The sequence below is a fragment of the Poecilia mexicana genome, unplaced genomic scaffold (genome assembly GCF_051168715.1).
Source record: "Poecilia mexicana isolate PSO_F unplaced genomic scaffold, ASM5116871v1 scaffold_13, whole genome shotgun sequence".
Taxonomy (NCBI): Eukaryota; Metazoa; Chordata; class Actinopteri; order Cyprinodontiformes; family Poeciliidae; genus Poecilia; species Poecilia mexicana.
This window is the reverse complement of record NW_028263382.1, coordinates 5,770,395-5,787,197: the sequence shown is the minus strand read 5'-3', so window position 1 is coordinate 5,787,197 and position 16,803 is coordinate 5,770,395. Positions and strand designations below refer to the sequence as shown.

At 43.5% G+C, this 16,803-nt stretch overlaps 2 protein-coding genes and 1 long non-coding RNA gene across 3 annotated transcripts; 1 reads left to right on the top strand and 2 right to left on the bottom strand.

Annotated features, from left to right (window-relative positions):
- Positions 1-1,307: 1,307 nt before the first annotated feature.
- Positions 1,308-9,128, bottom strand: LOC106929768 (CD5 antigen-like). Its single transcript, XM_015006896.2, has 9 exons — positions 8,854-9,128; positions 6,570-6,690; positions 6,287-6,319; positions 5,912-6,199; positions 3,640-3,963; positions 3,266-3,562; positions 2,841-2,879; positions 2,640-2,730; positions 1,308-2,562 (listed from the first exon to the last, which is right to left on the bottom strand). The coding sequence occupies exons 2-8, from the start codon at positions 6,676-6,678 to the stop codon at positions 2,681-2,683; spliced, it is 1,140 nt and encodes a 379-aa protein (XP_014862382.2). The 5' UTR covers positions 6,679-6,690; positions 8,854-9,128; the 3' UTR covers positions 1,308-2,562; positions 2,640-2,680.
- Positions 4,534-4,878, top strand: LOC148155702 (uncharacterized). The gene is made up of 2 exons (XR_015765027.1): positions 4,534-4,704; positions 4,794-4,878. It is a non-coding gene; the product is annotated as an uncharacterized LOC148155702 (long non-coding RNA).
- Positions 9,129-9,522: 394 nt separating the features above from the next.
- On the bottom strand, positions 9,523-16,288 carry rffl (ring finger and FYVE-like domain containing E3 ubiquitin protein ligase). Its single transcript, XM_015006907.2, has 7 exons — positions 16,030-16,288; positions 13,723-13,903; positions 12,749-12,946; positions 12,402-12,644; positions 12,117-12,321; positions 11,231-11,254; positions 9,523-11,158 (listed from the first exon to the last, which is right to left on the bottom strand). Exons 2-7 carry the CDS (start codon positions 13,900-13,902, stop codon positions 10,974-10,976), a joined length of 1,035 nt encoding a protein of 344 aa, XP_014862393.2. The 5' UTR covers position 13,903; positions 16,030-16,288; the 3' UTR covers positions 9,523-10,973.
- Positions 16,289-16,803: the final 515 nt, after the last annotated feature.

Below are 16,803 nucleotides of genomic sequence, written 5' to 3'. Positions count from 1 at the left end.
AGTAGGGAAGTGAAACTACCAGCCAATGAGGATAAAGAAAAAACTCCCTTATCTCTAAAACTCATGAAAATCTATCATAGCTAAAGTGCCAAAACAAACAACTACCGTACTTCATGGGCTCTTTGCACCTAAGGCGTTGACGTCACATCTCCAGGAGCTAATGCGGCTCACTTTTTTCCGCTTTGAGTTACCATGACTGGTAGAAAAGACTAAGTCGTATTTCAGATGCAAAAAAACAATACTATTAACATTGTTGTCTTCCTAATATAATGGGCTTTTAAGTTTTCGTTAATTTCCAAGCGATCCTGAATTAAGAAGATGGCTTGTAAATATCTGTCGCTACCAGCTAACGCCGAACAGCAAAGTTTGCAGCCTTCACTTCACTCCGGATCAGCCTAAAACTACCGGGGACACGGATGGTAAATAAAGGAGCCTCCCTGAGTTATTTCCATGGAATCACTTCTATATTCAGCCTGAAAGAGTTTATGGGAACGAGAGAGCAGACCAGAGCCAGACAGCCGAGCAACTGATCCGCCTGTACATCCTGCTGTAAACACCGTCCTATCTGAGCTCTTCACAAGAAACATGCAAAGGTAATAAAACGAAATAACACGGAGACATGAAGCAACACGGTCATATTTTTCTAAAAGCAGCAACTTTGAACCTGAACAGCTGAACCAGATCTCTGACACCAGAGCTGCGCTACTGTCAAGCTATGAGGCTTGTTGAGCTTCTTCAGGCTTCGGAAGTAAAAAGCCCGAACCGTAACCTCCCCGTTAGTCTCTGACACTAACGACAATAAACACACATAATATACTTGAAAATAAGATAAATACATTTTCCGTTAGAATGTTTAGATACTTAAATAGCACATTTTACAAGAACAATGTCCGAGAATATTGCCTACTAGCATAAGCTAACGTTAATGTTAGCCACAAAGTTTAAGTAAAACTCACCTTCGTGTCAGTGAATGTATAACGAGGCGAACATCTTAAAACCTTTCTCCAGCTGACTTGTTGGGGCTTCGGATCGATGTACAAACCTTGGCCAAGCCCTGAAAGCAGCTAATGTAAATGATATTTGTATTGGATCGGAAACAATCGAGCCGCTTTACCCCGAACGCGGAAGCTGAGATGCAAAGAGCCCATTATACCTTTGCAAAAGAGCTGAATATCTGATAATGTCATCAGATGGAGAAAAAAATATATTTTATGTGCAAACTGTGATAATCCAAAGACTAAATAAGAAAATCATACAAATACGTAGAAAAAACACTTCTTTTGAACGTAAAGCGTTTGAATCCAAACTTACAAATAGTAAAAAGACATTTTATTTGGAGGCCCTTTTCTCTGCACTCAAGGACATTTTACAATTAAAAGAAACAACAGTAAAAAAATAATGAAATCACTTGAACAGAAAGAGCAAAATGCAACTCATAGAATAAACAATTGCCAACAAATGTGTTGTGATTTGAAACGCCAGAGTGAATTGATATTTGAGTTGGGATGATAATGAATCGCAGAGACGATGACAGTTTTGGTGCTGTTTAGTTTAAGGAAATTTAGGGTGAACCAGGTTTTTATTTCAGAGGTGGAGTCAGAAAGGGTCTGGGTAGAAGAATGGACAAGAGATTAGTGGTGATGTAGCGGTGGGTTTCATCAGCATGACAGTGAAAATGAACATCAAATTCACACAACATATAGCACCAAGGGAAAAACGTAGATGAGGAGAAGCGGTACCGCAGAGCGGCTGGTACTGCACGGTTTTGTAGCTGAATGGTTGGCATGGAGATTAAAGGATTAATCTAACATGTGTAACCTGGTTGTAATTCTCTTTTGTTATAATTACACAAAATGTCTTTTTTTGATTATTTGTCTTGTTCCTTATCTTACTGAAACACCTCTGTCATTGTTTTAACCGTGTTACTTTAAGATTGAAGCTCCTCCCTTTTATTTCTTCTTCTGTGGTATTGTCTTTAAATTGTTTGTGCCCCTTAGCCCCTCCCCTTTTGTCATGTTGTCCTGCGGGAGAGGTGTGTGCGTTTTATTTTTCCATCTAAATACATTCAGTTTATTTATAGATCTATTAAGTTAATTTTTGTTATATACTTTTGTTTTGTGTAGGACTTGGAGCGGGCAGCCTTTAACACGGTTGTTTTGTCTGTATTCTCGTCAGAAATAAACCGAGAATCATCTTTTAAAAGATAAACTCCGTCACGGCCTGTTCACTCAATAACCAGCACAACGCAGAAAAGGATCCGGTTACACATGCATGAATCTATCAAGCCAACACTGAAGGTTTTTTTTTATAAAGGAATAACATCATAACATGAAAGATCAAAACTCATATTACTGCCACTTGCACAGGAAAATATTTTTTATAGGTGAAAAACAAAATTGAATTGATTTAAAAAGCAGCCATATGTGTTATGACTGAGGAGAGGAGTTCAGGAAACTGAACATTTCCTCTGAGGTCAGGGTGAAGCGAACATCTCCATCAGGAGAACTCGTCCATCGTTGCTGCATCTTCAGCTCACTGGCCTGACTGCTGCCACCTGGTGGGCTGCAGAGACATGGCAGCACAGTTACTGAGGGGTTTCTACAGCTCAACATGAGCAGGAGCTCTGCAGCGAGGAATACCTTGTAGGTGAAGCAAAGAGCGAAGATGAAGAAGGTGACGCTCAGTACAGCAGCAGGAGAACCAGACAGAAGATAAAAACTGGTGTAAAAACTGAAAGTGAACCAGAATCAGAAAATCATCAGAACAAGTGAGCTAGCAGGTGACTTCAGCTAATTCACTTCAGTCTGGAGCAGATCTTCTCCTCCTCTGCATATAACCACCTGTGAGACGAAGGTTCCCATCTGTGGCTCTGTCTGGTTCTGGAAACACGAAGCGAAGGGAGATTATTGGCTGGAGGAACCCTTTACGACTTTGTATTTTTGTATTTTTATGATTTAAAGAATTTTCGACTGCCTTGTTGCTGAAATGTACTATACAAATAAATTTGATTGATTGATTGATTGATTGTGAAATCAGAAGAAAAAGCAACCTCTGGTTTATTTAGCACTGACAGACTGTTGACCTGAAGGAAAATTAAAACGAACCTTTAAAGGCTGCTTGAGGAACCTGTTATGTTCCTCTATCAGCCTGATACGTTCAGGCTGGTTTCTGACTCCAGATGAGTTTTCATCCTTCATGTTTACTTTCATGTTACTCAGCAGAACTTGTGACCCAGTTAGAGAAGAAGTGTCACTGTTTGACTCACCTAAACACTTGAGTTTGATGGCTTCAGTTGAATGTTCTGTAGGAAACATGCATTCCCTAGCAGAAGGTACTCGCTCAATGCAGTAAGGATAGATCCTTGACATTTCTTGCTGGAATGTCTCTGTGTTTCTTTCCATTGAAACAGCAGAGCCACAGCCCAGCCATTTACAGATAATCTCTGTGTGGTTCAGGGTCCAAGACTCTAAGTTCCACAACATCCCCAGTCGCCATTTTCCCTCATGTCTTATCTGCAGTCTACCTTCACAAGGCCTGGGTCCCCCCACCAACCTCAACGGTTCTAAAGAGAAAGCAGAAAGTCATCAGCAAAACATGGAGCAGAAATTAAACCAACCATATCTGTGGCTCCTCCTCTACCTGAGCAGGTGAGTCCAACAGCTTTTCCAGGTGAGCAGGAGTTTCTGGCTGAGTCGGACCTTCTACAGTCCAGGAGAGAAGACTCATTACCTCCACACTGGAATTGTGGTGACCACGTTGGAGCCTCCACCTCTCCATAGAGCCCTCCCTTTAGGACTTTAGGAGACCCACAGTTGAACCCCCTACACACCACCTCTGCATCCTGGTGGTCAAAGTCAGCTTCACACACTGAAGACCAGCTCTGGTTAAACTGGTTAGACTGCGAGACCTTCACCTCCAGTCTGCCTGAACAGCCATCTCCCCCGTTCACCAATCTGACAGACTCTGCAGAGACAAAGAAAATATTTTATCCACAATGTTGTGCATGAACGGTTTCTGCAGACCTTTACTGTGCTGACCAAGGTCAGGGAACCCGGAAGGTCTCTGGTTTTAAGAGCTGAGACCTGTGTGGGCCTTCAGAGAGCCCCCAGGAAACCCACAGAGTGGTGGTCCATGAAGCGACAGCAGTCAGGGAGAACCCGGGCCGGCCAAGCAAAACCCGGCACCCAGAGATCCACCGCTCCATCCAGACAAAATCCAAATCTCTTGACCTCTAACCCTATTCCATCCCATCGTCCTCGACTCCAGTGCTGCTGTTTGCCTGGAAGTGAATGGACCATAATCTTTGACATTACAGGGACTCGCCAACTGTGTGAAAATCCCTCCTTCATGGGAGCACATGATGCCCATTGGTCAATGGTAACAATTCAGGGATTCCCAGTTCCCTACTGGTCTGCGTGGTTCTTTGTGTGCAGTTCAGTCCTTGTTCTCCATGCGGTTGTGGTGGGTTTCCAACACTGTACTCATGTAACCTGGTTGTAATTCTCTTTTGTTATAATTACACAAAATGTCTTTTTTTGATTATTTGTCTTGTTCCTTATCTTACTGAAACACCTCTGTCATTGTTTTAACCGTGTTACTTTAAGATTGAAGCCCCTCCCTTTTATTTCTTCTTCTGTGGTATTGTCTTTAAATTGTTTGTGCCCCTTAGCCCCTCCCCTTTTGTCATGTTGTCCTGCGGGAGAGGTGTGTGCGTTTTATTTTTCCATCTAAATATTCAGTTTATTTATAGATCTATTAAGTTAATTTTTGTTATATACTTTTGTTTTGTGTAGGACTTGGAGCGGGCAGCCTTTAACACGGTTGTTTTGTCTGTATTCTCGTCAGAAATAAACCGAGAATCATCTTTTAAAAGATAAACTGTGTCACGGCCTGTTCACTCAATAACCAGCACAACGCAGAAAAGGATCCGGTTACACTCACATTATCTTTGTAGGAGTTATGGCACTACACATCATGCCAAACAAACCACACTGCTGGTGAATTATGCAAATTTTATACAATTGGAGATAAAATAGACCAGGATTAAGAGCTGGACTATAAATCAATGACAATATATATCGAGGTAGGTACATGATCATATTATCTATTATCAACAGATAATAAGTCTGATAGAATTTTCAATAATTTCATTGAACTCTGATCCAGAATCGCACAGCATTCTGGGGAATGTAGGCAGATGAAAGACGTTAGCTGCTCAACGTCTCACAGTTAGCTAAGCTAGGCTGCTGAAATCATCACTCACTCCTTGGTTATCTAGAAACAACCTGTTGAGTAAATTGCGCAGCAGCAGTTTCAGGTTTCACCACTGCGCCTCATGACTGCTTGAAATAAAAAAAACAACATGGAAGAAGCAGGAAAAGTCACAGGAAATGTTAGGTAGTATTTCAGATTTTTTTTAAATGAAAAAACAAATCAATAATTATCCATATTGACCGATATGAAACGCCATATCGTCCAACCCTACCAGGACTTTGGAACAGGCTCTTAGCTAACGCCAAACATCACCAACCTGACAGGAGGAGACACACAGGAGTGTGAAGATGTAAAAGTGATGCCATCACTTCTGAGGTTAAAACAAGACAAGAAGAACTGGTCATATTCACTGGTCATATTCACTGGTCATATTCACTGGTCATATTAACTGGTCATATTCACTGGTCATATTCACTGGTCATAACGTCATAGACGTTCTAGTTCTTCGGAACTAGAACGTCTGAAAACTAAGAGAAGTTTTAGTTTACTGATTTATTTGACTTGTCAGGAAATTTGATTCTTTACATTTAACAAAGGTTAAATGATTAAACTGAGACCCAGATCCAGTCTTCACATAGCTCAGCATCTCAGTCAGACTCACCAGTGAGGAAGAGTTCGATGTTTGTGACAGATTTACCTGAGCAGGTGAACCATGCAGAACCAAATGTTTTTTCTTTTATTGCGCAGTCCTTGAGATCAGATCCAGACAGAAGACACTCTGAGGTGACCATCCATACAGGGATTAAATGTGACGGCTCATGATATCTAGCTGAAACAGCTGAGCCACAGTCCAGCTGTCTGCAGATAACTGAAGTTTCTTTCAGGCCATTATTAAAACCTTCGATGTGAACTGGTCTCCATTCTCCCAGATTCAACTCCCATTGACCGTCACAGCGTCTGGATCCTCCCACCAACCTGATGGACTCTGAACAGAAACCAGACAGAAGATTCATCATTTTACTGTTTAACAAGCTAAGTTTGATTTTGAACTCAAGTCTAGAACTGAACAAACCTTTCAGGCTGTGGGTTTCATCTGCATGAACACCTAGGACAAATGTCAGGAAGGAGAATCAGAGATGAGAGGATCAGGATCTGAACCACAGTGAGATTTTCCTTTTCTGGTCATTAATCTCTCCTATCTCAGTACATTTCAGCACAACCCATCTCATTAGCAACAACAGAAGACTAAAGGGAAAGCAGGTTTTATCAGTGCAGCTGCAGCCAGAGGCTGAACTTTGGATGACATGTCTTCCATGATTTTGTTTAACTGAGCCAAACATTGTTTGATGAGCTACCTGAACAGCAGAGCCACAGCAGGAGCGCCATCAGGGTGTGGTCCATGTTCAGCAAGAGGCTCTGAAAGGAAGATGTTGGTTTCTGTCTGTCTGTGTTTCCAGCTTTCATTACAGATCTGAACTGTGAATCAGAAAGAAACAAAAACAATTAGAGCTGAAGCAGCCTCGTACGGCCCTGGCAGCTCAGTGCCGCTCCCGCCTCATGGCGGCCGCCGGAGCACCGGGTCTGCCATCCCATTCCTGTAGAACCGTCTCACACCATATTCGACTAGGCAATTTGGCGAACCTTCAAAATAGCCTTCATTCCAGGTCAGTACGAGTCCAGCAACAAGACTTTAAAATTAGGCTGGAAACCAAGACAGGAGTTATTATCACTTCCTGATTTATGGTGAGTGATAGATGAGAAATTCCTGTAGGATTTTTAACATGTCAAGAGTGGTTGTCAAGGTTGTTCTCAAGAGTTAGTGGATACATTTTAAATGTTATTCATCCGCAGGGAGGTGCTGGAGGAGACACCAAATAATCTGAGTGGGCGGGGCTTAAGAGGTGTCATTAATGCACCACACCAAAGTGTTCAGCAGTACTTCCTGATGATGACACACAAAAAATTGGACTGGTTTGTTTATCGGAGACATGGATGTTGGAATAATCTAGGGGGCGCACTGGAGCCAAATTTCAATATAATCCTATTGGCCTGTTTAGAGGTTAATAAAGGTCATTGATATCCAGTTTGGTGTCATTCGGATGATACATGTGTAATTTAGAGCCACCTGTATGCATACGGCATTCGCCGTTCAGCCATGCCCCCCTGGTTGAGCCACCAGCTAATGATGAGAGGACTCAGCATCATGTTATTTTATGTCAGTTGGTGACCTTTATGAATCAAAGAGTAAAAGGAAGACATTCATCAGCAAAACAGGTGACTTCCTGTTTAAAGGGGGCGGGGCTATTGAGATGTCACCAAGTGACCATGTGAAGGTGAGCAGCGCAGGTCGGTAATGACACACAGTGGAAGTTTTTCCACCTTGATGTTTTATGGTCAGATTTTGCTCTGATGCAGCTAAAAGATTTTGATAATTTTTGATCCTCAATGCCTCAAGACTGTCCTGAGTGATTCTAAAGTCTGCATGTGAAAAGCCCCATAATCGTGCTCAAAAACTCAACATTTTGATAACTTTAAATCTTCCATCCCTTAACTGTATACTGATGGAAAATGAAGCCAATATCTCAAAATCCAAGGAGTTTGTGAAAGTGAGTAAACATGAAAATGGCCAAACATGACCCTTTGACCAAAAATGGCTGCCTTCCTGTACATCTCCAAGAGATGTTTTTTTCCTCCCAAAGTTTGGTGATCTTCGCTAGATTGGCAGAATATAATGAGAAACCTTTTGATTACAAAATACCTTCTTAGCTCTTTCACTGCTCTGGTCTATGGAAGAAGCTGCTCTTTCTAGTTTTATCAGCTGCTGATTTGTAGATAAACAGCAGAATCTGAAAAGATAATTTCAGAATATTGAGTTACTGAGCTGATGTTGGTTGCTTCAGTTCTGGGTTATGAAGAATGTGAAGGAAGAAATTATTAGGTTCTAACAATGGAATGAAAAATGTCAATGTTTTCTAAAGCGGGAGTTCAGCTGAGGTGCTGAACTGGGAGGCCTCCTCTGCTTGGTTGCTTTAGGCAGCTTTCCCTGGGAGGAGACTCCTGGGCAGGAGTCCAGGGAAGATAGGGTGTTACACAAAAACCAGCCAATCACACGACAGCGATCCAGTGCCTTGAGGCATCTAGGGATAGAACCAGTCCAGACTCGTCATGACCCAACAGAACAAATGTTCTGGTTTCTGCTTGACGGCTGAATCCCTGAACCAACATCCAAACGCTCCGTTTCTTACAGTAACGCTCTGACTGACTAGTTTAACTCAGGAAGGAGTGGAGATTTCCCCCATGCAGAGATTGTTGGTGCATAAAGATCAGGTTTCAGCGTTTTCTGTCCTCTGATCCCGAGTTGGTGAGCCCTCAAACGCTGCTGTCCATCTCTTCCTGATCAAATAACTTTCTCTCAGTCCAATCATTCACAAATGGTTCAAGATGGTTCAGTTCCTGAACAACATGGCGAGCTGACAGGCTGCAGAAATGCAGCCAGAGCCTGTAAAGTTTTACCAGGCAGCATCAAGCACAGAAAATAGACACAAACAACACAAGAGAGAAAAACTCTGCTGAGGAAGGGAAACAGAGACCTGCAGAGAGACAGATCTTCATGTGTTCAGGGAGTTCAGATCAACGTACCTGCAGCCGTCCGTGGAAATGCTCCGTCTGTTCAGGCTGAAACTCTGAGCTCACATCAGCAGCTGCAGGCTACGCCTCCTCCCGTCCCTTCCTGGCACCTTCTGCAGCTCATCTGGACAGTTCTCAATTATGGTCAGCATTCCCAGGTAAATCCATTTAGGTCTCATCATAAAGGTTGTTTCTGTAGGTCTGAAAATTGTCCTGGGAGTTGTTGGATCCAGCAATGGGAGGAACAAAAAAAGAAACAAACAGCAACTGGAAGGTAAAGGGAAAAGAAAAAACTCTGAATCCCAGAAAAGGCTTAACGATCTGATGAAGAAAGCTGGTTCTGTTCTGGTTCTGTTCAGGGACGACTGTAGACTCTTTGGGGATTAAAATGTAAAGACTCATTTTACATAAAATTAAGGAAATTACTGAAAAAAGTGTCTTCTGTCAGAGGTTTCTTCAAACTAGTTGTAACAGAGACTGCTACAGGAAATGTCCTACCAACAACCGTCAGCATCTAATTTAACTCTGAAGATTATTGAATTAATAAGTTACCTTTAATTTCCCTTTGGGATCAATAATAAATTGAATTAAAGATTTCAAAAAATACATCCTCTAAAATACCTTCAATTTTATTTTAATCATTTTTAAAACGCTGCCTGAATGAAAACACGACGACTCAGATCTGTTTCATTACAAATTTATTCTGCGCTCAATCCATAAACTAAAATCTGTTACAAATAATCCCTCTGATTCCAGGATAATCTGGACGTTTATTTAGCTTCCAGCTTCATTTGGAGTATCTACAGAGGTTCTCAACCTGTGGCTTGGGGCCCCTGTGAGGGCCGGACGCTGGATCAGTTTAACTCTGCAGCAGGAGGGTCCGGTTCTGATCCAAAACCAGCAGGCAGAAACAATAGATTTAACACAATCAGAGAAAAATCAAGAGCAAAATAAAACCCCAGAGAGGAAAGTTTAAAGTGATTCAGCATCAAAAGGTTTTAGTGCAAACGGAAGAAAACTTCACACAGGCTGCCGGTAAACATAATAAAATCATCTGTTAGACTTCAGACATTCAACAGAACCTCCCAGTTCCTAAAAGTCCAGAGCAGGAAGGAACCTGCTCTGAACATTCCCAGAAAACTTCACTTTATTCCCTTTAAGCAGCTGTAGGACCACCTCTGCTGCCCCCTGGTGGCTCAGCAGTGAAAACCTGATCAGATTCTAGTTTCCCTTTCGTTCAGTGATTCATTAAAAGTTGTAAGAGGTCAGAAACTTCACTTAAACAATTTAAATCCCATAATTTCAACATAAATAATGAGAACAGATTGGTTAGATTCAGACTCTTCTTGTTGAGCCTATCATCTGAGGCTGGGGGCGGGGCTACACGGCACACCTGAACTACGTTACCTGAGAGCTGAATCAGTTTATTACAGACTTTTAAAAGGTCCTGCATCCGTTAGTTCTGTTGGGAGTTACCAGCACCCCTGGTGACGGGTGTCATAATGAAATGCCGAGCCACTGGTTGCCATGGCGATTCCCTCGTAGCATCAGAACAGTTCTGACCCGTGAACTATCTGGAAAACAAACTGACTCTGGAAAAAAAAGTGCTGGTTTGTTCAGGTAAAGTCCAACTTCCTGTCTGGTTCAAAGACTCTTCTTCATGGTTCTGAGGCACAGTGAGTAACGGGTCGGACAGAAGCACATGCTACAGTCTCTGTTGCCATGGAGACGCCCCCTTCCACTGGCCGGGTCCAGTAGCTGGTCCATTACACCTGGACTGTGGGAACCATTCCCAAAAGGCACTTTGAAGGAAGAATTAACCAGAAACATTAAAAAGCTCAGAGTTCTGACCCGGTTGGGTCCAATCGTGACCCAAACGTGATTCAGATTAAGGCAAAGCGGAGAGTCTGAGGAGCTGCAGGATTCCTGCTCCATTTGTTCTGGGTTTCTGGTCCAGGACCTGAAAACGGGTCGGGTCCAATCTCACAGTGTCACATTAGTACCAAACGCTTCGATCACAGCAGAAGAAAAGAGGAAGAAGTCATCAAGTCTCCTCAGCAGGTTCTGGTTTGCAGCTTTAAAGGCGGTCGGTTCTGAAGAGGAGGCGAGGGCTGGTTCTGGAGAACCGCGGCTCAGGACCGGAAGACGTGCACGGCCCGGATCACGTACTGCCGGCAGATGGGACACTCGCTCATCCGCTTGCCGCACTTGGTGCAGGTGACCATGTGACCGCACTCCAGCAGGACGCAGTCGATGGGCGAGTCCATGCAGATCTTACAGAGGTTCTCCTCCTGGCCCGGCGCCGGCCCGCCGCCACCTGCAGGAGGACGGGACAGAGTCAGACATGGAACCATGCAGCGGTTCCCCGGACCCACAGAATCACACTCACCTGCAGCGTTCACAGAGTTAGCCGCTGAAACAGAAAAACAATGACATCATCAGAGAAGCAGCCAATGGGATTCAGCGATTCAGAAAAACATCAGCTCTGCTAACGATGATGCGCTGGACTTCCATGGTATTTAACAGAAGCTAATGCTAAATCACTCTACTAACACAGTGGTTAGCAGAAGCTAATTTTAGTGAAAGCTAATGCTAAAGCACCAACTTGAATTCAAATTACATGTCTGCCATCGACAGACAACAAGCTGCAATTTAATTTTGCCATTATAATTTACATATAATAGCAAAATTACATATAACATTTATATCTTGTTCTCTACTGTCCATTTTATTTTGTTACTGTTTGTTTCTTGATATACAAAAGTTATTGGGGGAAAATGAGAGAAACTGTATAAACAGTCTTCATCCACTTCAAAATAAGAGCAGGAATATAAAAGATTAGCTGCTTGAAGAATTCTTAACAGTCAATAAAAATTTCAAAATATATATTGAATTGTATTCAACTGAAAGTTTACAAAAAAGCCAAGAAAATGAGAGCATTAGAATTTACCCAGAAAAATGGACTTGGAGGAAGTAAAGTGCTCGAAATAAAGCAAAAACGGAATTAGCTCTGCCTTTATTACAGAGCTAATTCTCAGCTTTCATCCAGAAATATTATCTTAGGAGCTAACCATTAGCTGATTGCTAAGCTAACATTAGCTCTGCTACCAGAGGGTTAGCATAAGTGTGCCACTGCAGATCACCAATCAAACACTTCTTGCTCAGTTTGGAACATAACCTGAACCTGATACTGGTCTGACTGGATCAGAACCATTAGAACCCAGATGTTCTAATGGTTCCTGTAAACATGGTGAAACTTGTTGGTCTCTCCTCACCCAGCAGGTTCTGCTGGTCGTGGTACAGCCGGGTCACTCGCTCCATCAGCTCCCATTTCTCACAGCAGCCTTTGTAATCCACGAAATTCCGGGCCAGAATCTCCTTCAGCTGCCGGACACTCAGGTCCTCGATGTCGTCCACGCTCTTCAGGTCCGACAGCGAAGCCCGGCGCCCTGACACCGGCGCCTCCTCCGGGTCCCAGGCCTGGAAGACACGGGTCAGTCAGTGGAACCGTGTCGGTCAGCAGAACCGGGTCGGTCGTCCAGATCTTCTACGGAACTTACCGGGTCGTCCTCCTCCAGCTCAGCATCAGAGGATGGAGTCTCTGAGTCTGGGGGCGGAGCTTCGGGCTCCGGAGTGGGCGGGCCCGGACTCGATGCATCAGAGGACGAATCAGAAACGGAGATGTGAGGCGTCGGGTCCGGAGGGTCAGAGGTCACGGTGGGAGGCTGGACGATAGGGGTGTCGGGGGCGGAGCTGCCAGAAGGGGACGATTGCTGACTCAGCACCAGCTCCACCAGCTCCTCCTGGGGGACAGGAAGCACTGGCTTAACTGGAGGAAACCAACACGTCCACAACACCTGCAGCCACTCTCTGATTGGCTGCTGCTGAAACCACGATGACACGTCACCTTCTCTCTGCACAGGTGGGTGGAGACCTCATGCAGGTGCAGGTAGTCTCTCAGCTCCTTCACCTTCAGCTTCATCAGCTCCGCCCGCTCCAGCAGGTTGCCATAGAAACGCTGACAGGTGTGGCAGAGGCGCGGCCGCAGCCCCTGCTGGGCGGAGCAGCCGCTGCAGTAGTTCTTCTTACAGTCAACACACACATGCTGGGGGATGGGTGGAGACAGGTGGGGACATAAGTGGACAGCAGGAAACTCAGCCAGTTTAACATGAAAAATCAGTAAAATCAGAACTGTCAAACTGAGGCTGCTCCACCAGAGGGCGCCATTTCACCTGAAACATTTCACAGTTTGACCTCAACTAAATGTCAGTTTCAGCTTACACCTTCTGTCCTCCATCTCTTTAGACAGAGGACATTTACCAGCTGGAACAGCAAACTGAACTTCCTGCATTTCTAACTTTAATCTGTTTAACCAAACTCATCAGATCGTCTCCTCAACTCATCGGATCGTCTCCTCAACTCATCGGATCGTCTCCTCAACTCATCGGATCGTCTCCTCAACTCATCGGATCGTCTCCTCAACTCATCGGATCGGCTCCTCAACTCATCGGATCGGCTCCTCAACTCATCGGATCGGCTCCTCAACTCATCGGATCGGCTCCTCAACTCATCGGATCGTCTCCTCAACTCATCGGATCGGCTCCTCAACTCATCGGATCGTCTCCTGAACTCATCGGATCGGCTCCTCAACTCATCGGATCGTCTCCTGAACTCATCGGATCGTCTCCTGAACTCATCGGATCGTCTCCTGAACTCATCGGATCGTCTCCTGAACTCATCGGATCGTCTCCTGAACTCATCGGATCGTCTCCTGAACTCATCGGATCGCCTCCTGAACTCATCGGATCAATTCCTGAATTGAGAGTCCATGAGGTTCAGGAGAAAAGCCCTCTAGACTGCAAGTGATGGGGGCGGAGTTACCTTCCTGGCAGGTGTGTCGAAGGAGCCACCGCAGGCCTTACAGGTGTGGTCAGGTGGAGGCGGAGACGGTTGGGAGTTGAAGGCCGAGTTGGTGTAGGACTGGTGTCTCCTGTCAGCTCGGCCTGATGGGTCCACATCCGTGGTGTCCATGCAGAGCCAGTTACAGCAGCAGGCAAACATCCTGACCACGACAAGCAGAACTGTTAGCCCGACCCGGGAGGTCATAGATCTGGACCGGACTCCTGGTCCAGAACCATGAAGCACTCACATTATTCTGTACACAGGAAGCCTGAGCAGAAATGTGTCATCAGCTGCATAGGAACCAAAAACGAGGTGGGAACAATCCCAACGCAGTTTCCCTCAGAGCATTATCAGACTGGTGAGCCACCAGGCTTAATCCCCCCCGCCCCCAAATCTCCACCCCCATCCCCCGCCAGGCTTAACTCACAAATTATGATACCTGCTTTCATACATCCAAATTCTTGTAACTTAACATTTTTTGACTCAAAAACACGGTGGGCCGCTGGTGGACTGCACTTACACCCCAACCACCAAGCTTAACAGGTTTTCAAGGGGAAACCCTTCCGACAGGCTTTGACTAGGACTAGGGGCAACCACCTTCATTATGAATCCTGAGCATGAAGCAGGCTAAACAATGCGAAGTCTGGTGTATCCCAGAGTTACTTCAGGAGTTCTGGTTCAACTAAACCCACTGATGCTGGATTGGTAAACCCAGAGTTTCTGACTCTGGATTGAAGAAATGTTTGTGTAAAAAGCCAATCACATTGAAGCAGCAGATCAATACACATCGATAAATGAAACTGGGTCAATGTTAACAACCAATATTGATTTCCATCTTGTTGCCGTTTGTTTCTAGAGGTCATGGGGGGTCGTGTGATATTTGTTTGGTCATGTGACAGAAGAAATGCATCAACCAGCTTCATGCTAACCAAAGTAAAACATGATTCTACACGTCTGCATTCAAAACATGTCACAAATCATGAAGAGCCTCTACCGTGCTTTATAAGTAGATTGTCTGACCTCTGACCCCACCTGTTAATTTTTAGTTACTATTGTTTCTGTTTATTCTGACAAATGCGACCCTGTCATGCTTTAGATATATTACTTTACTGTCCCTGGTTTTGTTACAGGAGCTTGAATCTCACTGTTTGTCAGTCAAACTTTTTGTCAAACACAAAAAACTTTCAAACAAATTAGTTGCCAAAGAAAAAAGAAAAAGAAAAACTTCAGAAAGTTTAGAAACTATCAATCTAAAACCTTTAGATGATTACAGAGAAGCCTGAAGGAGTATAAGGCTGAACTTTGGACGCGATTCTGCTTTAATATTTGCTCTCAGGACTCATTTATGAGAGATAAAATATTTTACTTCAACTATAGCTACGACTTTTATTACAGCTGAAAGACCTTTATCACTTCCATTAAGCACATTGATATCTCTTATGTGAATTTATTTACATAACTTAATGGCAGGATTCCATATTACATAGTTGAAGTATCACTTCTATTTATTGGTTATATAATTCCTTATAAGTTTTTTTTTTTTTTTTTTTTTACTAATACTGATTTTGTGAAACCCAATATAAACAGATTAATGAAGTGGGATTTTACAGGAATTCCCCGTTCATTAACGTACAGGCTGAAACTGCTGCTGTCATTAAATATAAAAGCAGATCCTTTTTACCACAAACTGGTTTTGTTTACAGATGACGTCACGCTAAACCACAGAGAAAACTTTTACTTTCATTTTTTTAAACAGAAACCGAACACTTGACAAGACCTTTTAAAAACGAATACACCTAATGAAATCAAAAATGTCCTTGGATAAATTCGGCTTGATATTTTAACGAAGATTATCATTATTTGGCAATTATTATGCAACACTTAAATCCATCTAAAGCTGATGGAGGAAACTTAATACAAACAATTTAATTGTTTTACCTTAATTTCAAGTTTTATTTAAGCCGAATTATAACATATCCGCATCTTATCAGTCTTAAGTCAGTATGTGCGTTTTACGTGAGAAAACTTTTCACCGAAAGAACAAAATATTTAATGGAGTATTCTCTTAATGAAGTCCGGCTGGTGAGTCTGGAAATTACCCCAGGCTGCTAACAGGCTAACGCCAGGCTAATTAAACAAGTTTATAAACACCGAAGAAGAAGAAAACCGACTCACAACAATAAAGAAGACTAACTTAGATCAGAGTCGGGGCGGTTTTAAAGTAACCTAGTTAACCGTTTAACCCAGATTAATAACAAAAAAAGAAGCTTAAACCGAAATGCTTACCTGTTGGAGACAGGAGAGCCACCGCTAACAGTCTGCCTTGGCTAACTTAAGCGACTATTTAATGCTGTTAACTTGAACTGACCAGCAGTCTGAGCCTCAGGAGGGGAATTGGTTAACAAGACTAGTTAGCATGACGAGCTTTGAACATGGAGGATATCAAACGATAAAGTCAAAGTGAAGACAACGAGATAAGAGCAGAACCAGGAAGAGTTTTTAACCACGCGCGCGCACGCACGCGCGCGCACACACACTAACGCACACCCTGAGGCGTGTGAGTGTGTGTGAATAGGTTACACACACACTAACGCAGTGTTTTTCAGCACTGGTCCTAAAGTCACACTGCCATGCATGTTAGGCAATCTCCTGCTTCAGAACAAATTTCAGTTGATCGCTGACCAGCAGGGTTTTGCTGAATTGAAATAATCTGAATGGGATGTGTTGAAGCAGGGGAACATCTAAAATATGCAGGTCAGTGTGCCTTGAGGACCAGGGTTGGTAAACACTGCACTAACGCACACATTGAGGCATATTAGAGTTGGGAACTAAATAACATTCATAGTTTTCACATTTTTTTATCCAGGGGCGTTCCTAACACTATGCAGCACAGGGGGCTCAGCCCTGAACTGCACAGTACAGGGCTGAGCTGCTGCTGTCATTAAAAATAAAAACAGACCCTTTCTGCCACAAACTGGTAAAAAAAATAATTATATTTATTTTCCAGTCATGCAAAAATAAAACTCCAATATGATCCAATCAAGATTCAGTCATATAGTC

Excerpts from the sequence above, each read along its gene's own strand:
- LOC106929768 (XM_015006896.2), bottom strand. The coding sequence starts at position 6,678 with ATGAAAGCTGGAAACACAGACAGACAGAAACCAACATCTTCCTTTCAG. Across the intron at positions 2,880-3,265 it reads CATCAAACTCAAGTGTTTAG|AACCAGACAGAGCCACAGAT; the intron begins GTGAGTCAAACA and ends TCGTGTTTCCAG. Across the intron at positions 2,731-2,840 it reads TGGGAACCTTCGTCTCACAG|TTTTTACACCAGTTTTTATC; the intron begins GTGGTTATATGC and ends GTTCACTTTCAG.
- rffl (XM_015006907.2), bottom strand. The coding sequence starts at position 13,902 with ATGTTTGCCTGCTGCTGTAACTGGCTCTGCATGGACACCACGGATGTG. Across the intron at positions 12,947-13,722 it reads TCGACACACCTGCCAGGAAG|CATGTGTGTGTTGACTGTAA; the intron begins GTAACTCCGCCC and ends CCCATCCCCCAG. Across the intron at positions 11,255-12,116 it reads CGACCAGCAGAACCTGCTGG|CGGCTAACTCTGTGAACGCT; the intron begins GTGAGGAGAGAC and ends TTTCTGTTTCAG.